The sequence below is a fragment of the Oenanthe melanoleuca genome, chromosome 8 (genome assembly GCF_029582105.1).
Source record: "Oenanthe melanoleuca isolate GR-GAL-2019-014 chromosome 8, OMel1.0, whole genome shotgun sequence".
Lineage (NCBI taxonomy): Eukaryota > Metazoa > Chordata > Aves > Passeriformes > Muscicapidae > Oenanthe > Oenanthe melanoleuca.
Window position 1 is genome coordinate 11,303,340 of NC_079342.1, and position 21,353 is coordinate 11,324,692.

The following is a 21,353-nucleotide window of genomic DNA, read 5'->3' on the forward strand; positions in this document are numbered from 1 at the left end:
AAACAAAAAAGAAAACAAAAAAAAACCCAAAATGCTGATAATCATGGGCAATGTAGGAAGAACAATAAACTGGTCCTAAACATCACAGGAAATTTGTAGCAGCTGAGTGGATATTAATAGGATGTCTGCTTTCCAAATGAGATTTATTTTCCAAATATTTTACTATATTGTATCTTAGTCATAGCTTATGCATCTAGAAGGTGTAAGACTGCTTATTTCATGCAGACATTTATAATAGCATGTGTCTTTTAGCATTCTGTCAGGAATACACAAAAAAAATATACACCCCCCCCTCCCCCCCAAAAAAAACCCAAACAAACAAAAAAACAACAAAAAATCAAAACATTGTAGGGATTCCCAGCAGCCTCTCTAATTTCAGGAATTTGGGATGCACATAAATGCTTCATTAGGTTATATTTCTACAGCATTGCTGAATTCAGCAAGTGGGATTGGGCTCATGTATCTTATTTTGCAATATAAATTGGCTAGTTGGGGCATATTAAGAATTTTGGAGAAGAGCTTAACACAACTCAGGAACTGGAAGATGGACAGATGATGAGATGAGAAATCAGACACATTGAAATACCTCACTACTGTAAAGGTTGGCTTGTACACTTGCATTTGTCATGCTGCCTACATTCTTAAGTTGATGATGCTAGTCTGACAAGGACTGAAAACTAACAGAACAAATGCTAATTTCCCCCAGAGTTTATAGATACAGCAGCAACAGGGTAAAAAGTTATGTTCAACAGAAGCAACACCCATCCCACTCCTAATAGGAAGCATGGCTTTGCTTCACTAGTTAGCATGATGTACCTTCTTTCTCATACTGAGCTTTCTGAAGAAGAAATTAATTTTGTGTAGCTCAAAAGAGACTGAGGGTAACAACAATGCTTTTTGACCATGTGAAAGAAAGGACCCTGTTGGTAGAAGATGCCACCAAGCTACATGTGGAGTGCCTGGATGCTCTCATACCAAAGGAACACAGTTTTGTTTTTTAATAAGTTTGAGAGTCCTCTGAAGAAGTGGTAGGCAAGAGTAGTAGAACAATTGTTCACTTTTTATTTATGAGGCACTATTCACTTAACATTTGGCAGTGCTTGCAAACAGGAATAAAGTTCTGTATTAAAAATACAAGTTTCTAGAATCTTTTCAAAACTGATTTTTGTTGCTAAGCCTTGGAATAGACCATTGCAAGTGGCATTACCAGAGATCTTAAGTCACACATGTTAAGTATTAATGCTTACTTGCTCCTGAAGCTTTTTGAGGTGCACTTTTCTCTCCTCTTCAGAGTCCTCAGATGATTTTTCTTCTGATGAGTCATCATGACTACTTTCACTGGAATAAGCTGCTGTCATTTCTCTCACAGGCTGTGGCAGATGATCACTTGCAACAGGTTCATCAGGAATTTCAGCAAAGTGCATTTCAAAAACATCCTGAAGAATTAGGTTTGGGAACATCATATTTTTCAGACTTCTAAACACATTATGCAGCTACTACTTGTAGAACTACACAGCAGCACAGTAGTTCAGTAATATTAGTGGATTCAACATCAGGGCATTAAAAAAACTATTCTTTTTCAAGTCTGACTTGAAAGATCACCCACCTGAAGTTTTCTTGCCATAGCAACTATTTCATGGTCTGAAGAATTACATTTGTAGCAGCTCATGAACATTAATCTGACATCTGTAGCAAATTCTTGTATATCATTATATTCAAAATTATCCATTTTCTTCTAGAGGAAAAGAAAATTAAGGCACAATTAGTAGACAGCATCACCATGAACTAGCAGAAAGAAAGAAGGAACAAGAATTTTAACATATATATTCAGTTCAGCTTATATATCAAGACAGTAAATATTATTAAAAAATTATGGAAAATACCTGCATCTCATTTCAACATTGTCTCTTTAACAACGTAAGAGATTTTTTCCCCCTCTTTTAAACAGATTTGATTGTAATTGCTGGAAGGACTTTGTAGTAGTAGTTTTAGCACTTGGTCAAGACAACAATGTTTGGGTGGTTTTATTTGGTTCTAAGGTCAGCATCTGTTTTTGATTCTGTGCATGGTATTTACACAAAGCTTATTCCTTAATAGCTGGAGTCAAAATACTGGACGAGAAATTGGGAAATAACCTTTGTATTGGGCAAGTTAGCTTTCAAGATAATTCAGTAAGCTATTAAAATTGAACATTCTCCAAAAAAAGGAGAGCTTAACTGGGCTAAATACTTTACCCCATACAAATACACTCAGTGTTCACAGAGCACTATCCTCACATCTCTATCTAGAATGGTTGCTTTCCACTAAAAAGGTGAAATGTGTCCTGTAAACATCCAGTGTAGAAGTCCTAGGGCACTTCATCAAGAATATTGAGATCGAGGAAAAAGCAGAAGTTAACAGAACTGCATTCTTGTTTTATAGGGCATCAATAATACCACTGTGTGTACAGACAAACATTTAACATGCAGCATGCTTGGAAGTGCTTCATGGGGAGTACAATTCCCTCGCTACTTGCTTTAGCTTTTTCAGCAGTTAGGTAGATTAGCCACTACGTGTTACAACGAGACTCAGAAGACTTTCTTCAGTGACCTTGGCTAAGTTTGACAAACAGAAATGTATCTGGTTTCTAGGCCTGTTATGCATTTCATAGGAGAAACAGTTTTCATGACACCTTTTCAGCTAACACAAAAAGTCAAATTTCCCCAGAAACTTGGGGTAAGTTACTTACTTTAATGGCTCCTAGGTCTGTAGGACATTTGGCAATGGATTGGCTCACACCAGTGGAAAAAGATGCCACATCTACAGGTTTTATGAAAGGCCATGCATATGCTGCATGTTTCTTTGAAAGCATTTCTTTAAGTATTGCATTACAATGTTTTAGTTGTTTTGACAACTGAATCTTTTTAATAATTCCAGGTGGCTGTTGAGAATCTGGAAAGGATCTCTTTAGAAGCTTATATGTTGCCATACATTCATTTTCACCTCTGCATGCTTTTACAGCTTTTCTTTCATTAAACATTGCAGAAGATTCACCACTTGCTGTGCCTATTGAAGTAGTAGGAGTTGTAGTGTCAGCCTTTCTTTTCACACCTTTTTTTGCCTAAGAAAAAATATACAAGTGAGCGAATGTCAGTAAGAGAACGGTCAGTTTTAGATTATTCTTTTGTGTGTGTATGTGTAGTCCAAAAAAAGTGTCAGAACTTTTACAGCTACTGAAGTCAGAGCAGAATGCAGCAATTCCACAAGCTTAGACTAAAAACCTAGAAGGCATTACAAGACCAGCGCACCAAGATCCTTGTGGAGCTTCAATAGGCTCCTACAATCTTAGATGTAGAGAAGTAGATGTACTTCAGATGATCTGACCACATCTGTCTGTGGTCAGATTTTAGCCATTTGTGAGGATTCCAGGTTATGGAATTACCTGCAAGTTGACAGCCACAGGCAGGGGAAAACTACTGCAATTCATTTTGGAAGAGGGCCTTATGTACATGGTTTATCTCTGTTTTTCTTTAACTGGTATAAGTATTTGGTTTGGAAGCCATATAATGTGTGTTTTGTCATCAGTGTTCAGACTCTACGTGAGTGAAGTGTAAATATACACTATAAGAGAGCCTGGCAAAAGTGCCTATTCCTCATTGGCAGAGCAAAACCAAAACTGAGTCAATACAGGAGTGTACATGAGTGCATCTGTGAGCTCCAAACACCTTCCAGGCTAGTTACGCAGTGTTTAAGCAAACATGCTAATTTTTGAAGAACCAAGCCTTTGATTTACATATGAACCATGAGAAATTATTAAATAGAACTTAGAGCTTTATTTTATTATCCCCAAGGTGAAGTCTGTAGAAGTATATATAGTAATACACTTCAAGAATGATCATCTTAAACTTATTTTTGTTTCTTTGAGAACATTTAAAAATTCCGTTTATAAGAAAAGATGTGCCAAGCAATCATCCCAATTTCTGTTTAGTTTCCAGAATTAGTACTGGCCCAGTTACTTAGCAGAGATACAAAAGATTTGATAGAGATCTCTTACAATCTTCTGTTAAAACAAAAGTTTCAAAAATATACAGCAATAAGCATGGCTCCTAAGGTTTTGCCATTAGTGCCTGAAGGAGAAATTTCAATCTTTCTTTCTGAAAGTTATTTGAGGAAACTTACTTTCGTTATAGAGACTGCAGTTGGCATTAAAGCAGTCAGCTGAGCTGCAGACAAAGGAGCCAGTGTAACCTGCTGTCGCTCTTGAGTCATCACTGGAGGCTGCTCACCGCTTTCAATTTGTTTCTCATTTGTGCTTTGCTCATTTGAAGTCCCAGGGTTGAGCTGCCATGCTTCTGGTTATTTTAATACAAGACATTTTAGAATTTAAGTCTTACATGTTGCAGTTAATTTTTTTCATGGTCAAATTGACCAGTTGTCAACATCACCACTCTTCTGTACAGCAATGTCATAAATAAATGCGAACGAGTGTTTTTTACTTAATGGCAACATTGGTATCCTCCTCTACTCCCACCTTTAGTGCTTCAGCTAGAATATTGTGCCAAGTTACACATTATTTGGCTTCAAGAAGATGCCCATTACCTTCAGACCAAAGATTAAAGAGGCATCGCACTACACTATATTGTAAAAATGTTCTTGCCAAAGTATCAAGTTGTTTTCTACAAACACAAAGACCAAGCACCAAAGAGTGCAGACTGCATCATGTAGGTTCATGTTTCCTAAGCATAGTTAATACCTGCATATGTTGCTCAGCAATATTACAGATCTCCACTACTGAGATCAGAGAACAGTTTAGACAAATGCTTTTCTCTGTTTGATTTGGCTGATAATTCATGTTTTTTCCAGCTGTTACTCTGTTTAGTTCCCACAGACATTCACACCTATTAGTTTATATAACACAATGCTGAGCAGCATGACAGTCTCTGAATTGGAAATTGGTTCCTTTTCTTAAAAAAACCAAACCTTTAAATTAAAAAAAAAAAAAATCTTCTAAAACCTTATAGCCAGTATCATTAATTTGTCTGACTGTTCTGGAAAGAGTAGAGAACATCCAAACTTTTCCAGGGTTGAGTTGTGACAAAGAGGATTTCCTGTTTCCAGTTTTACTTACTTCATATATTACAAATTCAGTGTACAATACAGGCCTTACCTTTTGTCTTCTTTGCTTTTCTTTTTCCTTTATTGGGACACACTAATCTTTCTTCTGGTGGCATATTGGCTATTTTCTGCATAAACACTTTTTCTAGTTCTTCGGCCATAAACACAATGTCATCACCTGGCTGAAAAATATGGTCAGTACCATTCAGTAAAGGAGAGGCTACAGTAATGGGAGCTATCTCGTAAAACAACCAGGCTAGAGAGTCCTGCCCCAGTCCTGCAGATTGAAAAAACAGTGACCAGTACCAGAGAGATCTAGAAACTATTACCATCCCCACCCCTGCAACTCCCTTTAAACCAAATTACTTCACCATTGAAATACTTTTTCTCTCACTGTCCCATTGAAAAATCCTCCTTTACCTCTGGCATACTTCTACAGCAAAGGCCAAAGGGGGCAGATCTGCAACTCCCTTATTTACCCCTGTTCTGAAGAAGCTGTTGAAGCTCAAAGATACTAAGATGCAGCCAACAAATATCCTAGCAGAGGGAGATGCTCACACTTCATTAGGTTAAACTTGTTGAAGGAACAGAGCACGGCTCAAGGTTGCTAGCCTTGGACTTGTACAGCAGTGACATAGTGCTTGCTGTTCACGAGCTCTGCAGCTAAACCCCAGAGATTTTGGATGTGGAGTCCTTGTGCAGAAAAAAAACTATACACTCAGTTGTTGGAACAGCAAGCAAGACTTCACTTACGTGTCCTCAATCAATCCTAGCTAAAAAAACCTCCCCAACATTTCAGAGTAAAAAGTTTAAAAAAATAATGAAAATGTCTATTTTCTAATGTTCTAATAAGCATGTGCTTGTTTTAGACTCATTTGCATCTTTCAATAGAACCAATTACTGGTAAGAGTTGGTGTTCCACATACCTTGTTGTACATGTAGCAGTTCCAGAACATAGTTTTAAAGTCTTCAATACATTCTGCAGCTCTTGTGTAATAATTGTTTTCCAGGCGCTTTTTTATGGTGCCTAAGTCCATAGGTTTTTTTATGATAGTGTAATAATCCTGTGGTATTGAAAGAATAAGTCACCAAACATATCTTAATATTAGGACATGAAGATTTTTACACATTTAGTTATGAAAGCTAAATTGCAAGAAATAATTACGTTAGATTAGAAGCAATGTTTTATTTAAAGGAAAACCTTCCCCTATAGTTGTACGTACCAAAAATGTAGGTGTTCAGGAAATCTTCACCTTATATTTTGCCCTTTTTCTTCCATGTAATATATATTATTCAAAGCCCCAAAGAATATTTATTTCAATTTATTTCAAGCCTATTTCAATAGGCTCAATGGTAGTAGTACTTATTAAAAGTATATGCACTTTTCATTTGTTATGTCAAAGCCCTTTACACAAAGCAGCACTCCAGTTTACAGAACAGAGGAAAAAGAAGCCAAAACTTCAATACAGTCTCAGTCACTAACAAAAAGAAGCTACCAAGTTGTCACAATTTTTGTCCAAATACTTTATCCCTGGTTATATTGGCTCTCCTCTTAGGCTTGGCCTAGTGAAAAAGTGCCAATATGACTGAAAGGCAGCTGGAATGGGAACTGTCATGATTATTTTAGTAGCACAGCTAAAACCTTGTGAGTGAGACCATGAAGCTGTTTCCCTGATGGTGCATTTAAGAAATTGGAATGGAAATATCCCCTCTAAGTTCACATATACATTGTAACATACACATGCTAATTGCACAAAGTACCTACTACTTCTAGAGTGTTCTAAAGCCGTCTTAACAATCCTAACAATGTTTTGGTGAAATAGAAAAGCTAAACAAATCAGAGTGCAGGCTATTTATTTTATCAAAACAAAAATGCAACTAATAATTGAGTATTGTCCATTCTGCATCTTCTAACATTTGGAGGAAAAATGCAAAGGGGGCAAATACTTTTATTGTCCTTGCCATGGAGCCAGACATTTGCTTGTTACTGTGCAATGGCTAAACTAATAAATATTCTGAGAAGCCAAGATGCTGCCTTAGAAATCCAGAGGCAGAACTGGTCTGAGGCCAGCTGTAAATGTTGCCACTACTCTGATGGAATGTCTCTTAATATCACCCTTAACTAACAGCTACTTCCAAGAAAGAGGAAGGGTAAGAAAAGACAGAGATAAGTCACTTTGACTGTGCTTTTGTACAAACTGACCAAATGAGTTTATCACAAGAAACAGCCACAGACAAAGGCTTTTGTCTAAACAAAAAACTGCTCTAAACAGAACCAGTGAGTTAGTAGAATTAGTCTTGAAAATTTGTCAGAAATTAATATTGAGGCTTAAGCTGTTGGAGGGGTTAAAAATACAATAATCCAAGGGAAAGTATAATGGTTTCATTTAACACCTTTCTATTTATCTAGCAAGAGCAGCATCTTCCAGGTAATCTGAAACACCATTGTGCCAATCATCTATGTTTTCATTTGACTGAAAAACATCCAAAACTGGAGTCTAAAAATACCTGTATGAAAGCTATGTATTGCAAAACATTCTAGTCATGCACTTTGTTGCAATTAAGTTGTAGCAAAAATAACATACATACAGCAGAACAGAATTAATTTAAGCATCATATCTTTTTCATGGAAGGATGTTCCTCCACTATGGTATGATGAGAACCATAGCTTTTTTTATTTCCCTATTTTTGCGGGGTATTTATTTTCTCTAGAGACTTCAGAGTAAAACAATTTGAAATTGACAAATACTATGGGTGTAATGACTTCTCAGCAGCAAAAACGCTTCCAGATTTGTCTGTTTACTTCAGGGTCAATCAGATCTGATTTTCCATCAAAAAATATTTGACATTAAGGCTGCCTAATATTAAAAAAAATACCCAAAGGCAAAAGAAATATGCATCATATGCAGTGTTAATAAATATGTCTAAACCAGTAGACAAGTCTGAACACTTAGACAGAAAGTCTAAGAGGCTAGTTTAAGCATTATTATTATCCCTTAGAAATACTGATTTACTAGTTCCAGATCAGAAAAATGAGCCAAAATGCAGCATTTCTCTAGAAAGAGAACACTTTTCTTGTATACTTGGATTAATGATAGCAGTTCAATAGCAAAAATAGTCTTCCATAATCTGTTGCATTAGAAAAAAACCCGTTTAACATTAATTCCAGTAATTTACATATTAATGCTCCAGTTCCAAAATGGTTCTTACAGGCAGGTTCAGTGCTGCTGCATCTACAGGTTGCTGAAACGGCCAGGAAAAGTTGTGTCTCCACATGGCTCTCATGACCACCCTCTGTAAGTACTGAAGTTGGTTTGTTTGACATCCACTACTTCTGTTATTTATGTATTCTGGTGGAGGAGGGTTAATAATAATGGAACGGTGCTGGCTTTGAACAGACATCTCTAGTGAGTTTGTATATCCACTTGTTCAAAGGTCATTACACATCTAACCTGAAGGGAACAAAACAGAAGTATTCAGTGCAGATATCTACATTTAGTGCTGCTTACACGTTCACTTTTGTTTGTAGAACATCAATACTGTAACTACAAGCATACCTTTGTGTTCTAAGCAAGACACTGGTTTTAAAGTGCATATCTGGACATACTGCACCTCTAGAGTCTAGGGATGCATACCAGCTTTCTCCTAAAAAAAATCTGATAGTCTGCTTTTCATAACAGAATGAAATATTTAATGAGGTGTGAAAAAGGTCATAATAAGGTAAATAGCTACTGTAACCAGCACACTGCTACAACAGTACACATGGCCTACTCTTACAACTGTAGCATCTCAGCAGATATTGGTGATCACACATCTTATATTTTCATTTGTTTATTTCAGTATCCAAAGCACACCTCTTCTGAGCTCCTGAAGCCTTCACCTTAGCTAGTAAGAGTAAATACTATTTGCACCCCCAGATATCATTAGCTAAATGCTAATCCTTTCACCAAAATATCTACCTTAGAAGGAAAAGATCCAGATACATACAGGATCTGCCAGCATTAGAAGAAAAGTTCTGAGGTAGTTTTAAGTACCTCACAACCCAACCAAGCCCATCATACACTATTTTCAACTCTTAGTATACACTATCGTTTTTTCCTGCTTTTTTTCTGCCAGAAAACCCCCACACTAGATGATATCAAGTGCAAGCTGTTCATCTTCCCTATTTGAAGCTCTGAGGCTAGAAATGGAAGACAAGAGTAAAAGAGTACAGTGTGAACTTGGCAAAAAATCTTACAGCAAAAGCAGATAAATAACTACATTTAATACTTAAATAAGAACATAATATAATCTCTTGAACATTTTGTAAATTAGTACAGCACAGTCTAGAACAAAATCTAAAACTTGGCATCAAGAGTGCCAAGGAAACCAAGAGAATGAAGTTTTGTGTACATAACAGTGTCTTAGGCCTGGATACTTGGTTTTTGAAACCTGAATTTACGCAGTAAAAACTAACTTCCATGCTAACAGGAGACCTAAGACTACACCTTCTAAACACAGCCACAAGTCTGTTTACTACCTCCCCCTCCAGCTCCCCAGTCACAGAAGACTCTTCCCTATCTTAAAATAAAACTTATTTTTGCATACTGAAGCAAAAGTGTGATCAGATTCCAACCAGTTAAGGTTTTTTGATATTTTTCAAAGCACCCCTTCCCAAACCCATGTGTTCTTGAGCTGCTGAGACAGGTCCCAAGAGCCAAGTAGTCTTAAAAAAGAAGCCTAGAATGTTTCCTTAAGACCCAGTTTGAAGTTTTTAGCTAACCTGATGGAAATGTGGTTTTAGTTTAAGAGTAAAAAGCAAATAGCTGACGTGAATTATATTGCTAGAGAAGTCAAGGCTTTTGGCAAAATATCACATCTTGCGAGAATCAATTTTTTTCCTTTTTTTTTTTTTTTTTGGTAAGGAGATTATTTGCTATCAGTAAGTGTTCTCTAAAAGCATGCATTAAAGAACCTCCTGAAAAGACATTTATTTCCTCTTGTTTGAGCTCACTATTACAGCTATCAGCATAAAACCTGTATACATCATATAGTGGTCAAGAACAGCAGCTTGAAAAAATATTAACATAACACATACAGAACAAAGACAGACAATGTAGCAGATTCTACACACTAAGAGCATTTCATTCTTCAAAGCCTTTTTAACACATTTTGTTTAGGTGATTACCAATAATCACACTGAAGAGCCATAAATAACATTGGAACCTTCCTCAGGTAATTATATTAAGACTACACAGAACAGAGCACAACCTTCTTAATGCAAGTAGCACCATCTCTTCTTTCAAAAGGACAACTGTTTCCCTAAAGACACCCACAAAACAGCATTTTTATATGTTTAGGATCTCTCTTGGGATACATCAAACAAACCTTAGTTTTGAAGATAATCCATATAAATATTAGGTGTTGAGAAAACACAACTCACTTCCTTCCCTCCTAAAAGATGAAGGAAGAAGAGAGCTTTAGAGGGCAGACAGAGTAGTCTTTATAACCTACTCACACCCTCATCTTGTTCTCTAACAATAACAAACACCTGCAGCCCTAACTAAAACCTGCTCTATCAAGGGTTGTCCTTGGGAAGTTATCAACTGAAAATAGGAGCAGCTGCTAAGGGCTAAAGCACACCAGATGGTTATTGATGCCAGACCTGCTCTCCCTGTAGTCAATAAGACAAGGTAGAGAGATGCAAGAAGGGGAGTGGATATACTTAGATGAATTTTGGTTTGATTTTCTTACCTTACCTTCTAAGTCTTAAATTTAACATGATGGGAATGCTTATGTTTTATCAATTATCCTGGGTCACGCTCGGTTATGGTATAAGAAGATTGCATAAATAGTGAGTCTATTTAGGAGTGGTACAGTAATCATATTTTCCTTCTCCCCACAGATTCGTTAGTTAAATTAAAACCCAAATCTATTTAGTAAATGCACAGTAGTATAAAAATGAGGACTAGGTTATTTCATAATAAATTTCATTTGTTGTCATTAAAACCACAAATACTTGGAATTTAGCCAGCTTATTTTGAATTTTGGCTGTTGACTAAGCATTTGTTTCTCTCGGTACACCTAAAAAGTTTCATCCCCAGCATGCTTTAGTACAAGACAGGTCTGCAAAAACAGATTTATATTTATTTTGTTGTTCCATTCATGTGTATGCTCTAGCTTGGGATCAAAACCTGCTTGGATTCTTACCATGAAGGTGATTAATCCGCATGCTTTTTTTATTTCCCTTTTCTTTTCACCAGGATGTCCTGGCGACTTTGAGACTGTTGCTTTGAGATTGCTGCCCTCACAAACACGTGAAACACAAACAAAATTGAAGCCTTGTGATTGGATATTTTGATTTATTTTAATTTATAAGAGTTGAATTGTATTTCCCAAAGATGATCACTTTCAGCATGTTAAAATTAGTGAGAGCATTAAAGCACTGCTTCACCTAGTGAATGCTGTATGATAGGACCCCTAACTATGCAAGTAACAAATACTTAAAGAACCACAGAAACAGAGTAACAGGAACTGAAGCTCCCCACAAGTAAATGTGATTGCAGGAGTCAGCTTTGCATCACACAAGAAATTGAGGTTAATGACTACTGCCTTATGTATAGGCCAAATATGGCTATTCGATAGCTTCCTAAATTTGGATCAACCCCACTAGCTTCAACAGAGTTGCCTTAGGTTTTCATCAGGGTAAATGATAGCAAAATGTCATTTCCTTATGCTGTTTAACTCACTGTATCATTTTCCTAGATATTTATAACTTTGTTCATCTGTGAATCTATGGCAGAGTACCCATGAAAGTTGAACAGGCATGTAGAGGAAATGACAGTGAAAAAAATTAATCCATCCCAGAAAGTTGCACTATTCCTTCTTGCTTTCTCACCCATTACCTTGTTCTCACACCAAGAGAAATCTAACATTTCGTTCACCCAGCCTTCAGCTAGTGTCCAATCAAGGGTTATTGCGGAATGGTGCCTGACTGGGGACATTTTACATCATCACCTGATGCAGCTGGCAACTCTCTATTTCTCTCACTGAAAATAAATTTCTAAACTCTTTTATTACAATTGAGTCAATTATTTCTGAAATTCAGCTGGTGAGATGCTCGCTGCACCCCTGCTGTGGGTCTCCTGGTTTTCGCCAGCCTGTGAATAAGCAGTCTCCTCTTCCTTGCTCTCCCTTCTGGGACTTCAGCTTCTTGCCCAAAACAAATGTGTCCCTCCACCTGTTCTGCTCCTGCCTGGCCTGATTGTTCATTGGATTGGTAAGAGGTATCTGCTTACTCCTTGGATCTTCCAAGTTTTTTTCTTTTCCCATCATTCCTTAAAATAATTTCACTGTGGTCAGGCCTTCATTTTTGATGGCCAGCATGTTTATGTGCTTTCAGAGCTCATAACTGGATGTAGATGTGGGGGCTGCTCTGCTTTGAAAGGGAGGTATCCTATAAAACTTCCATTCCTCTGTAAACTGAGCTGGAAAAGAAGCCCTCAGTTACTAGGCTTCTCTGTATAGAACTTTAATGCATTATTCTGAAAAGTTCAAGCATATATCAGTTCTTTGTCCCATCCCATGACCTTTGGCCATCTTACAGAGAGAATGGGAAAAATTTCAAACTCCTCTGATGTGGAAAAGGCAACTCTTTTTATTGTGTGTAAAATTAGCAGGATGAAATTCTCAGCATGCTTTTCACAACCAAAGATTTAAATAGCTTGGCAAGGAAAAATGACTGGTTTGTTCAGTATATTTTTGTACTCCCCAGGATGTTGATACTCAATATCAGCACTAAATCTGTGGTTATTAGAACTAACTAGGGTGCAAAGAAAGGAAACAAAATAGTTTACTAAGTCTTATTTTCACCTTTTTTTTTCCTTCATGTGATGCCCTTTATACATATTTCAGGAAATAAGCTGTTCTTTTCTAGGAAGTCCTCTATTGTTTTCCTAAAGCAACAATGTATTATAAAATACTATGTGTTTAGCCATAAATTAGGGATCCAATTTCTGTTATGCAGTTATGGTGTGGCTGTGCTGCTGTTATATGATAAAACCCAAAGAATGTTAGTGGCCCTTCCATTTGTATCAAAGTTTGGGTTCTCCCTATGCTGTCAAGCTCTTCTTGTGCTGTATGAGAAACTGAGGGTGGAAAAGATGCATCCACAGCCTTGTTGCTCACTGAATTGAATTTGTTAATTTGAATTTGTTAAATTGAATTTGTTTGAGTCCCTAAAAAAATGTTTTTCTGAGCATAATTTGAATTTTTAAATCCTCCTCAGCAGTGGCTTTATGCAAGCTGAGATGGTTCTATATTACAGCTCGCTAGGGTAATGTACATGTTACTAATTACTGTGCCTCAGCTGAAACATAAGAACTTTTCGAACAGCTTTAACACAGTTAAATAAAGCTATTATGTGTTCATGCCCTTCATGATTTAAGCTAACCCAAAGCAGATCCGACTAAAATGAAATTCAGCAGTCATTTCCATGAATAAAACTGGCTCAAACTTATGCTTGAAATGCAAAACTTGAGGTGATGATTGAGTAGTTACATCCCCAAGCTATGTGCCTGATTTCTCTGTAAGAGATTATACCCTTGCAGCAGAATTGCATAAATTTATACTTTCATGAGCTCTTATCCTTTCAAATCCCAGATCATTCACCAGGTACCAATTGGAGATCCTTAAGAAAATAGTTCTCTATGTTTCCTGATGCACTGTTGCAGTTTTCTGCCAGCAGATGTCAGCTCAGAACTGGTGAAAGTTTATTCTGCTTGTTTCAAGGTAATTAGAATCAGCGGCTCTGTCAAAAGACTTTGGCCTTTACTGTTAATATCAGATTGCTTGTTCAGAGCATCAGAAATCATGATGTCATTATTCAGACACTGAACATATGACCAGTGTGACTTTTGCACACTTGGTGACATTTGTAAAGAGAGAATTCAGCCTGAATTCACTGCGATTGAAAGAATAAAGCCAGGTAGACAGTTATTAAACTTTAAGGAAAAATTTTTCAAGATCAGATTCTGATTCCAAGTTAACTCTGATTTTAGATTATGCTAAGAAACCAGGGGAAAGAACCACCATGTTGCAGAGGGTGGTAGTAATTTGTGGAAACCTCTACACTGCCAGAAACAAAATTGCTGGAGTGTTGCAATGAGTCCTTGCCCCAGTAAACTGGTTGTCCCTGTGAGAAAATGTAAGGGAGGGATGTGCTTGCTGCTGAGATTTTTTTTCCCCCCTTTCCTAGAACTGTAGGACTAGTTTGTATATGTATATGGTTGTAGTTTGTATATGTTGCTGGAACAGCATTTGAGAGGCAAACCTTTGACCACTGGTCTTTATAGTAGCATGGCATTGTACATGCAAGCACCTGCTGAACAGGAGGAGCTGTGCTTCTCTATACACTGTGCAGACAGCTGCTGTAGCACTGCCTTTGCTTGCTTGATGGCATCTGCTCTGCAGGCAGATAGAAAGACTGATTACATGTTCTTGGGGCATGGTCATGCTTCAAGGTGTTCTGTATTTTGTGAGCAAGCATGGGACAGTCAGTCTTACCTTCAGAAATTTCTGCTTCAGGGATACAAGTATGGTATTAGTGTGTTCCCACACTTTCCATGCTGCTATAGCTATTTCTCCTGAGGACTCTGGAGGTCTAGCCCAGAGTGCCTCAGCCACGGAGCTGTGCTGAGTTGGTCTGTGGTACAGGAAAGCTTGCTGTGCCCCGTGAGGCAGTGACTTTCAGCCCACTGTAATGTCCTGATAGGTGTGCTTCGGAGTCTTGCCTGCTCAAGTTCATGCTTTAGAAGTGGGCTGACTGCTCACACTTGCCGGTGAGTTGTTTATGCTGTGGAGTAGGTATTTGCTATAATCATTGGCATTTTCTCCTTGAAATACAGAAGGCACAGGGCATGGAGGACAGACAGGGACACAGGTGTGTGAATGCTGCAGTTACTGTGCAATACTGTGAAGGGACCTGGCTTTGGGACCATAGAATCATGCAATGGCTGCGGTTGCAAGGGAGCTTAAGGATCATCTGCTTCCAACCACTGTGCCATGGGCAGGAACAACTTCTTATAGGGCAGGTTGCTCAAAGCCCCTTTCTATCTAGCCTTGAACACTGCCAGGGTTAGGTCATCCACAATTTCTTATGCCAGCCTGTTCCAGTGCCTCACCACCATCACAGTAAAGATTTTCCTCCTAACAACTAAACTAAATCTCCCCTCTATTAGTTTAAATACCATCCCCCCATGTCCTGTCACATTATTTGGGATGGGCTGAAGCCATGTTGTTGCAGACATCTAGGAGAACCAACAGTTTTGTTCCTGCATTCAAGGCCAGCCCTGACACAGTGCAGCTGTGTAGCCTTGGATGGAACTGGGAAGAGAGCAGTGTGAGAAAGGGCAGTGAGGAACATCATCAGGATCTCCCTCTTTTGGCTCAGATCTGTACCCTTGCCTGAGCTATGTGGTACGTGTACCCATTCCTGGCCATATCTTTGCTAGTCCTGATCCCCAGCTGGCTCCCTGGCTTTACCTGGGACCTACTTGGTCACCACCAACTTCTCTGACAATCACTAGAATATCAGCTGACCCTGGTTACTGTGGCAGACCTGCTCTTCTCACCTTGCCTGGGACTTTGGTATGGGGGTCCTGCTGGTGAGGCCACTTACTTGTGCTTACTCAGCCTGGTGGAGCAGCAAGCTCCTGCTGCTCTCTGACACTAACCTACTGCTATCAGATGATTATCACAGGCTGATTTATCTTCTGTAGATTACAAATCAAAATTTAAAAATACATGTATAAATTAAAATTAAAACTTGTCTTGGAAGTTCAAGTTCTCTCTATTAGGACCATGGAGTCTGTTAAGTGATTAATGAAGTGTCTCCTCAAAATTCATGAAGATAAGAATTTATAAAGTATTTTCAGAGATAAAGCTTTTGAACTGTTAAGTGTCTTACAGATGGCATATCTGCTCCCACTTGATCCTCTAGAAAGAGAAAATGGATACATAAAATTCCGAGAAAACATTATTCCTTATTTTGCAGACAGCAGCCTAAGTCAATGCAGAGTTGTGGATGTCAATACAATAAATTCAGAAAAGCTGAGCTGCACAGTTCCAGTGTCTTTAGGAGATTAACTGACTGTTTGTTTAAAACCTTATTTCTAGTGACCTTGCTCCTTACCACTTATCATTTACGTGTTATTACTTTTTTTTTGTTTTGGAGGCAGGGAGGTTCCTCACTATTGCTCTTGCTCAACAAATGGAACTTTTTTAGCATCAGAGGGCCAGGTATAGTAGAACTGGCTGTAAATGTTTAACAGTGGCAAGAGGTGATTTTGTTGAACTGCATAAAGGTTGATGCTGGTGACAAAAATCCATTTGGGTACCAGTGTTCTCAGGGCCCTCTATTAGACTGAGTTAAAAACTGTAGACCCAGAGGTATTTCTATATGGTGTGCTTTCAGGAGCTATTTAGAGGGCTTGTTTAGGGGGCTGATACGGGCAACCAGAAAGTCCCATTATTCCCGGGGCTGGCTCAGGATGGATGGGGAATTAAGATATACCCTGCATACCTACTTCCAAGGGGCCTAGGAAGTGAGTTTCTGAGGGGAGCCATAAGGGCTTGAACACTTTCAATAAAATTTTCATTAGCTTTAACTATACAACCATCAGTTAATTTGTCACAGGCTTTATGTTTTATAGGTTTAAGGAGATTTTTAGGTGTTAAGTGACCATATGTTTTACAGGCTTTATGTTTTAGATGATTATGACATTTTGCAAGCTTTTTATAGCTTAGTAATTAGTTCCTTGGTTCTTCTGCATGTGCAGAACCCATATAGCAATGTATTTTAATAACAAACCAAATCATTAACTATTCAATTAAAGCCAACCATTTTAAGCCTACTAGGTACTTGTTCACATACAGAGAAAATAACTCATGTGACATATGATTTGAAAAGGTATGTATCTTTATGTGCTCAAAGAATTTAAAATAGCTATAATGAAATTACATGAGCCACTAATAATTAGAATAATGAAGGTCAGTCCCATTGGTAATGGATATCTGAAGAACTCTGCATTCCCAGACTTCAGCAATTTTTACAATCGCTTATGTGAAGTGGCTTGAAGCTGAGCATATGGTGCTGGTGCTTCAGAGCAGTGTCACTGGCATTGAAGCTGGTAGAAAAGCCACAATGAAGCCATGCGTGCAAGCTCTCATCCCCAGACTGGTGACTGATTTCACAAGCACGAGGTTCTGCTCCTCAGCCTCTATTCTTCTACAAGGAACTTGCCCTGCTGTTTCTGCCTGTTTTCTGTGGAAAACTTATCCAAGGCCCGCTTGACTTTTCTCCATTGCTAAACACTCCCTGCTCTGTGCATGTCAGCAGCAGCTCCTGCTATTAGCATCCACAGGCACATTATGTTAAGGACAGTTTAATAATGTTAGAGCTTGGCCTTCCTCTATTACCAGTGCTGGTTCTAGCTTTGTTTCAGGCCAGAGAACTCCTGGAGAGCACAACAGTTGCTAAAATATCATAATGGAAAAAAGAACTAATATTTGAGGCCAGTGGGAATATTCCAGCTCTCTGTGCCAAGGAGCCTGTGAAGGGAGCAGTGTATCTCCAAATGGAGAGGCTTAGTAAGTGACCAGCCCAGTCCTGGGGAGTTTGCCCAGTCCAGAAATCTGATAGCCTGTCACTGCTCTTTCTCTAATAGGTAATGCTGACCAGCATTATTTATTAGGGAGGAGGAAGGATAACTCCATGCTGCACTGGGATGCACAGGCTTGCTATCAGAATGGCTTCTCCTCCTTCATGCTCTTAGCTGTGCTCTGCAAATAAATGAGGAAGGATAAACAGTGTGGATTTGCAGCTCTGTTCTTGCAATATTAACAGTCCTTGTGGGAAATGTTCATCACTGTATAAATGTGGTGATATGTGACTTTTCCAGAAGTTGAAGTGTTGTGATAATTAAAGCTACAGTCTGTAGAAAGGGAATGAGGAACCTCACATGGGAGGAGATGAGAGAGAGGTCCTTGCTGCATTCCAACTCTTGCAGCTAGGACTGTCCCAGCTTCTGCATGTGGCCACTGCCTGAAGCTGAACAATTCCTATAGGGGCTTTGAACTTGGAAGGTGGCAAAGGAGAATAGAGTGTTCAGGTTGAGAATGCATCCTGAGTGCTCCTGACCCAGCTTCAAAGGTTGGAATGGGCAGGGGAGTGTAAGGAGAGATGTTTCTGGAAATGAGAGGTGCCTAGATTCAGGACTCTGATACTCAGTGAGAGCAAATAATGAGACAGAAGAGAAGGGGATTTTGGCAGAACCTTTCTTTTTACTTTACAAAATGGAGAGATTTTTAAATTATATAATAGTATTTAAATAATTGTGTGGAGGATTTATCCCCTCCAGCATGAAAATCTACTGTGCATATTTGGTTTTCTTCATGGGAGGGTCAAAGTATGTTAGAATAATCTTTTTTAAAAAATTTTGAGGCTTTTTGTGGGGAGAAAAAGCTGAGGGCAAGTTGTAAATGGGAAAACTGATTTTTTTTTGAGATAAATGGCTGGCTGGAGTCTGTTGTAGTAACTTGTGTAATACTGACAGCAGAACCTGTTTATCTAACTTTTGTTTATTATTATCTAGCTTTCTGAATTTTTAAACTTCTGTTTCAACATATTGAGAATTCCCATTTCATTTTCACAAGATGCTGTATTTTGCATGATGTATTTGGCTGCATTGCATGTGTAGGGGTTACAGAAAAGGCATTATGTGTACATTAGTGCTGTACCTTTATATTTATCTATATGCCAAGATTAATCCAAGATGCAGTTATGTTTTGCCCAGAGCAATTGTACCAATGAACCTTAACCCTGATCGTAAGAGACTTACTCTCTGTTCCTGTGACAGTTTGTTTATTCTTCACTTCAGGGTCTCTTTTGAGCTAAAACAGCCATTAAGAGCAAATTGTTCTGGACAGCTTTTCTGCCTCCAAGTAGCAAAAAATGTGCAACTTATTTTCATTTCTTCCTACACCTTTTCCAGGTGATTCTTAAAAACTTAAGTCCACTGTGGTATCCATCCAGCACTTGAATGTTCTAAATGCAGAGATATTACTCATTACCAGTGTGACCTTTCACCATTCCCTATTCAGCAGGGGACAAATCCCACTGTACTTTGTGTACATATTATTATGAATACAATAATGTCCATATTGGAGGTAAAAATGCATCCAGATATTTTGTACATTTTCAGTTATTTCTGCAGTTTCTTGTGCTGTGTGAATGCCAGGTGAAATTACAGCTGTATTGTAAAAGAATGTTATGTGTTAAGAGTTTCATCCTAAAATAGATCTAAACCCCTGTAATTCTGTGGAAGGTGTAAGTGCTCTATATTCATTTGAGTATTTGATGAATCCAATTAATCAACTTAATCATTAAAATTAATAGTCTCAAAAAATGAATGAAAATATATTTCTATATTAAACAGAAAATAGTTTTTTACTTCATTATAAACAAATATATTATCTGTGAAAGCATAAAAGAAAAGAAATGAAAAGGATTGTTTGCCTGTAGTACAATGGAGATATCAAGGGAAAACTGGAGCTTTTGTTAAAGTTAATAAGAGCTGGATCAAACCTAGGATTTCCTACAGCTCTCATGAGGCACCACAGCTCTTGACTTCACTAGTCAAGAATTAAAAATGAATAATTATGAAATATATCTTTCTCTTCACTAAAGAAGAAATAACTCCCAGGTAGATTTAACATGGTAAAACTTGCTTTATGAAACCTTTTTTAATTAACCAGATACCTTACATTATTTCAGGTCCTCCTGTTCCATTTCTTCTTATAGGAGGACTACTGAAATGGAAACGAAGGTCAGTTTAGTAATATAAAACTTAATTTAGGATTATATCTCAAATGAAAAGTTAATGAGAAATAGAAGTATAATTTTCTTTCAAGTTAAAATCTTAAGTTGGCAGTGCAAATAAGTTTATAGTAAAATAATAAATTAATTACTGCTCTTTGAAAACATATTTTCTTGAATTGCAGTTGCAGCATAACACTAGAAAATTACTGGAAAGGAAATGGAATTTTTGCTTTGTTTGCATTTTCACAGAGATTTTTCTATGGCTGCCACAGAACAGAGACAGCAATTACTCCTGTAGTATGGCAGATACTCTTCCTTTCTGTTTGCGTAATTTTAACATAGCTGAGACATTTCACTGCTTAGAATGAAGAAAAAAATACACGTACAGATCCATATGTATAATGGTTATGTGATTATGGATTTTTTTTTTTTATGGAAGTATTTTTATTGCTAATAGTAATTAAGGTTTTTATCTTTTCCCCTCTTTCACTTTATTAGAAATTATGATCCAGGAAAATATGAACAAGTGAAAATCTGATTTACTGTTTCATATTGCATCTCATTAATTTTAAAGCTGCATAATTGTAAACCACAGTAATAGTTTTGAACAAATTTATTTATAAGTAGTTGAATAGCTATATTGAGGAGCTAAAGTGGAGTCTTACAGGATACTTAAAATATTCTATGATCACTTTGTACTACATGCATTAATTGTAAATTCTGAGAAGTGTGAAATGTTGATGGATGCAATGAAGAGAGGTGGGATTGAGCTTCATTACAGCTGCAGTAGTTTGTAAATTTGAGGCTTGTGACAGCTTATTCTTGCAGAATAAGCCACTGTTCGTTGGCTATGTTACCAAACAAATGAAACACAGAAAAATCTGAGACTGGTTTCTCTGTGCAAAATCTGCTTGTGTTCAGATATTATTGTCCTGTAGTGAGCATCGGAGGATGAAAGTACAGTTTAGCACCTGAAGCAATCTTGCCTTGTCTGTATGATTTTACTCAGAACATGTACATTTCTCAGGTGGTGCTCAGTTAGCTGTAGCTTTCTGAAAAATTATGTAGGAACATAAATAATTCTGATAGTTCATGAAATATGAATAAAGACCTATGCAATACTTTCCTTTTTTTTTTTTTTTTTTTTTGGGGGGCTCTTGGGAAACCTAAATTGAATTGTGTTGCCAAATGTGCCATTTACTTTTCCATTAATTTGAAATAGCTTTCAATTCTTTCAGTGTTTCTTCATGATGAAAAATTTTGGCAAATCCCAGTCCTTATTTGTACAAGGTTTCCAACAAGGACTGTTGGACATGTCCTAAAATGATTAACCTCAGTGCTGGAAACATTTCACTTTGCTGCATTGCTACTTCTTCTTAATACAGAGAGAAACTGTCTTCTG

At 37.6% G+C, this 21,353-nt stretch overlaps 1 protein-coding gene across 3 annotated transcripts in view; it reads right to left on the reverse strand.

The window, feature by feature from the left end:
• The window catches only part of BRDT (bromodomain testis associated), a 47,226-nt gene that overhangs the window by 11,818 nt on the left and 14,055 nt on the right, over positions 1 to 21,353 (reverse strand). For 2 of the 3 annotated variants that reach the window (XM_056497935.1, XM_056497937.1), the window contains 8 exons: positions 19,897 to 19,941; positions 8,305 to 8,546; positions 6,021 to 6,158; positions 5,147 to 5,276; positions 4,159 to 4,331; positions 2,729 to 3,100; positions 1,607 to 1,735; positions 1,248 to 1,436 (listed from right to left, as the gene is read on the reverse strand). In XM_056497935.1, coding sequence (XP_056353910.1) covers positions 1,248 to 1,436; positions 1,607 to 1,735; positions 2,729 to 3,100; positions 4,159 to 4,331; positions 5,147 to 5,276; positions 6,021 to 6,158; positions 8,305 to 8,496 — 1,323 coding nt within the window. In that variant the 5' untranslated portion in view covers positions 8,497 to 8,546; positions 19,897 to 19,941. The remainder of the gene's footprint in view (positions 1 to 1,247; positions 1,437 to 1,606; positions 1,736 to 2,728; positions 3,101 to 4,158; positions 4,332 to 5,146; positions 5,277 to 6,020; positions 6,159 to 8,304; positions 8,547 to 19,896; positions 19,942 to 21,353) is intronic. The other variant, XM_056497936.1, reaches the window with a different exon arrangement.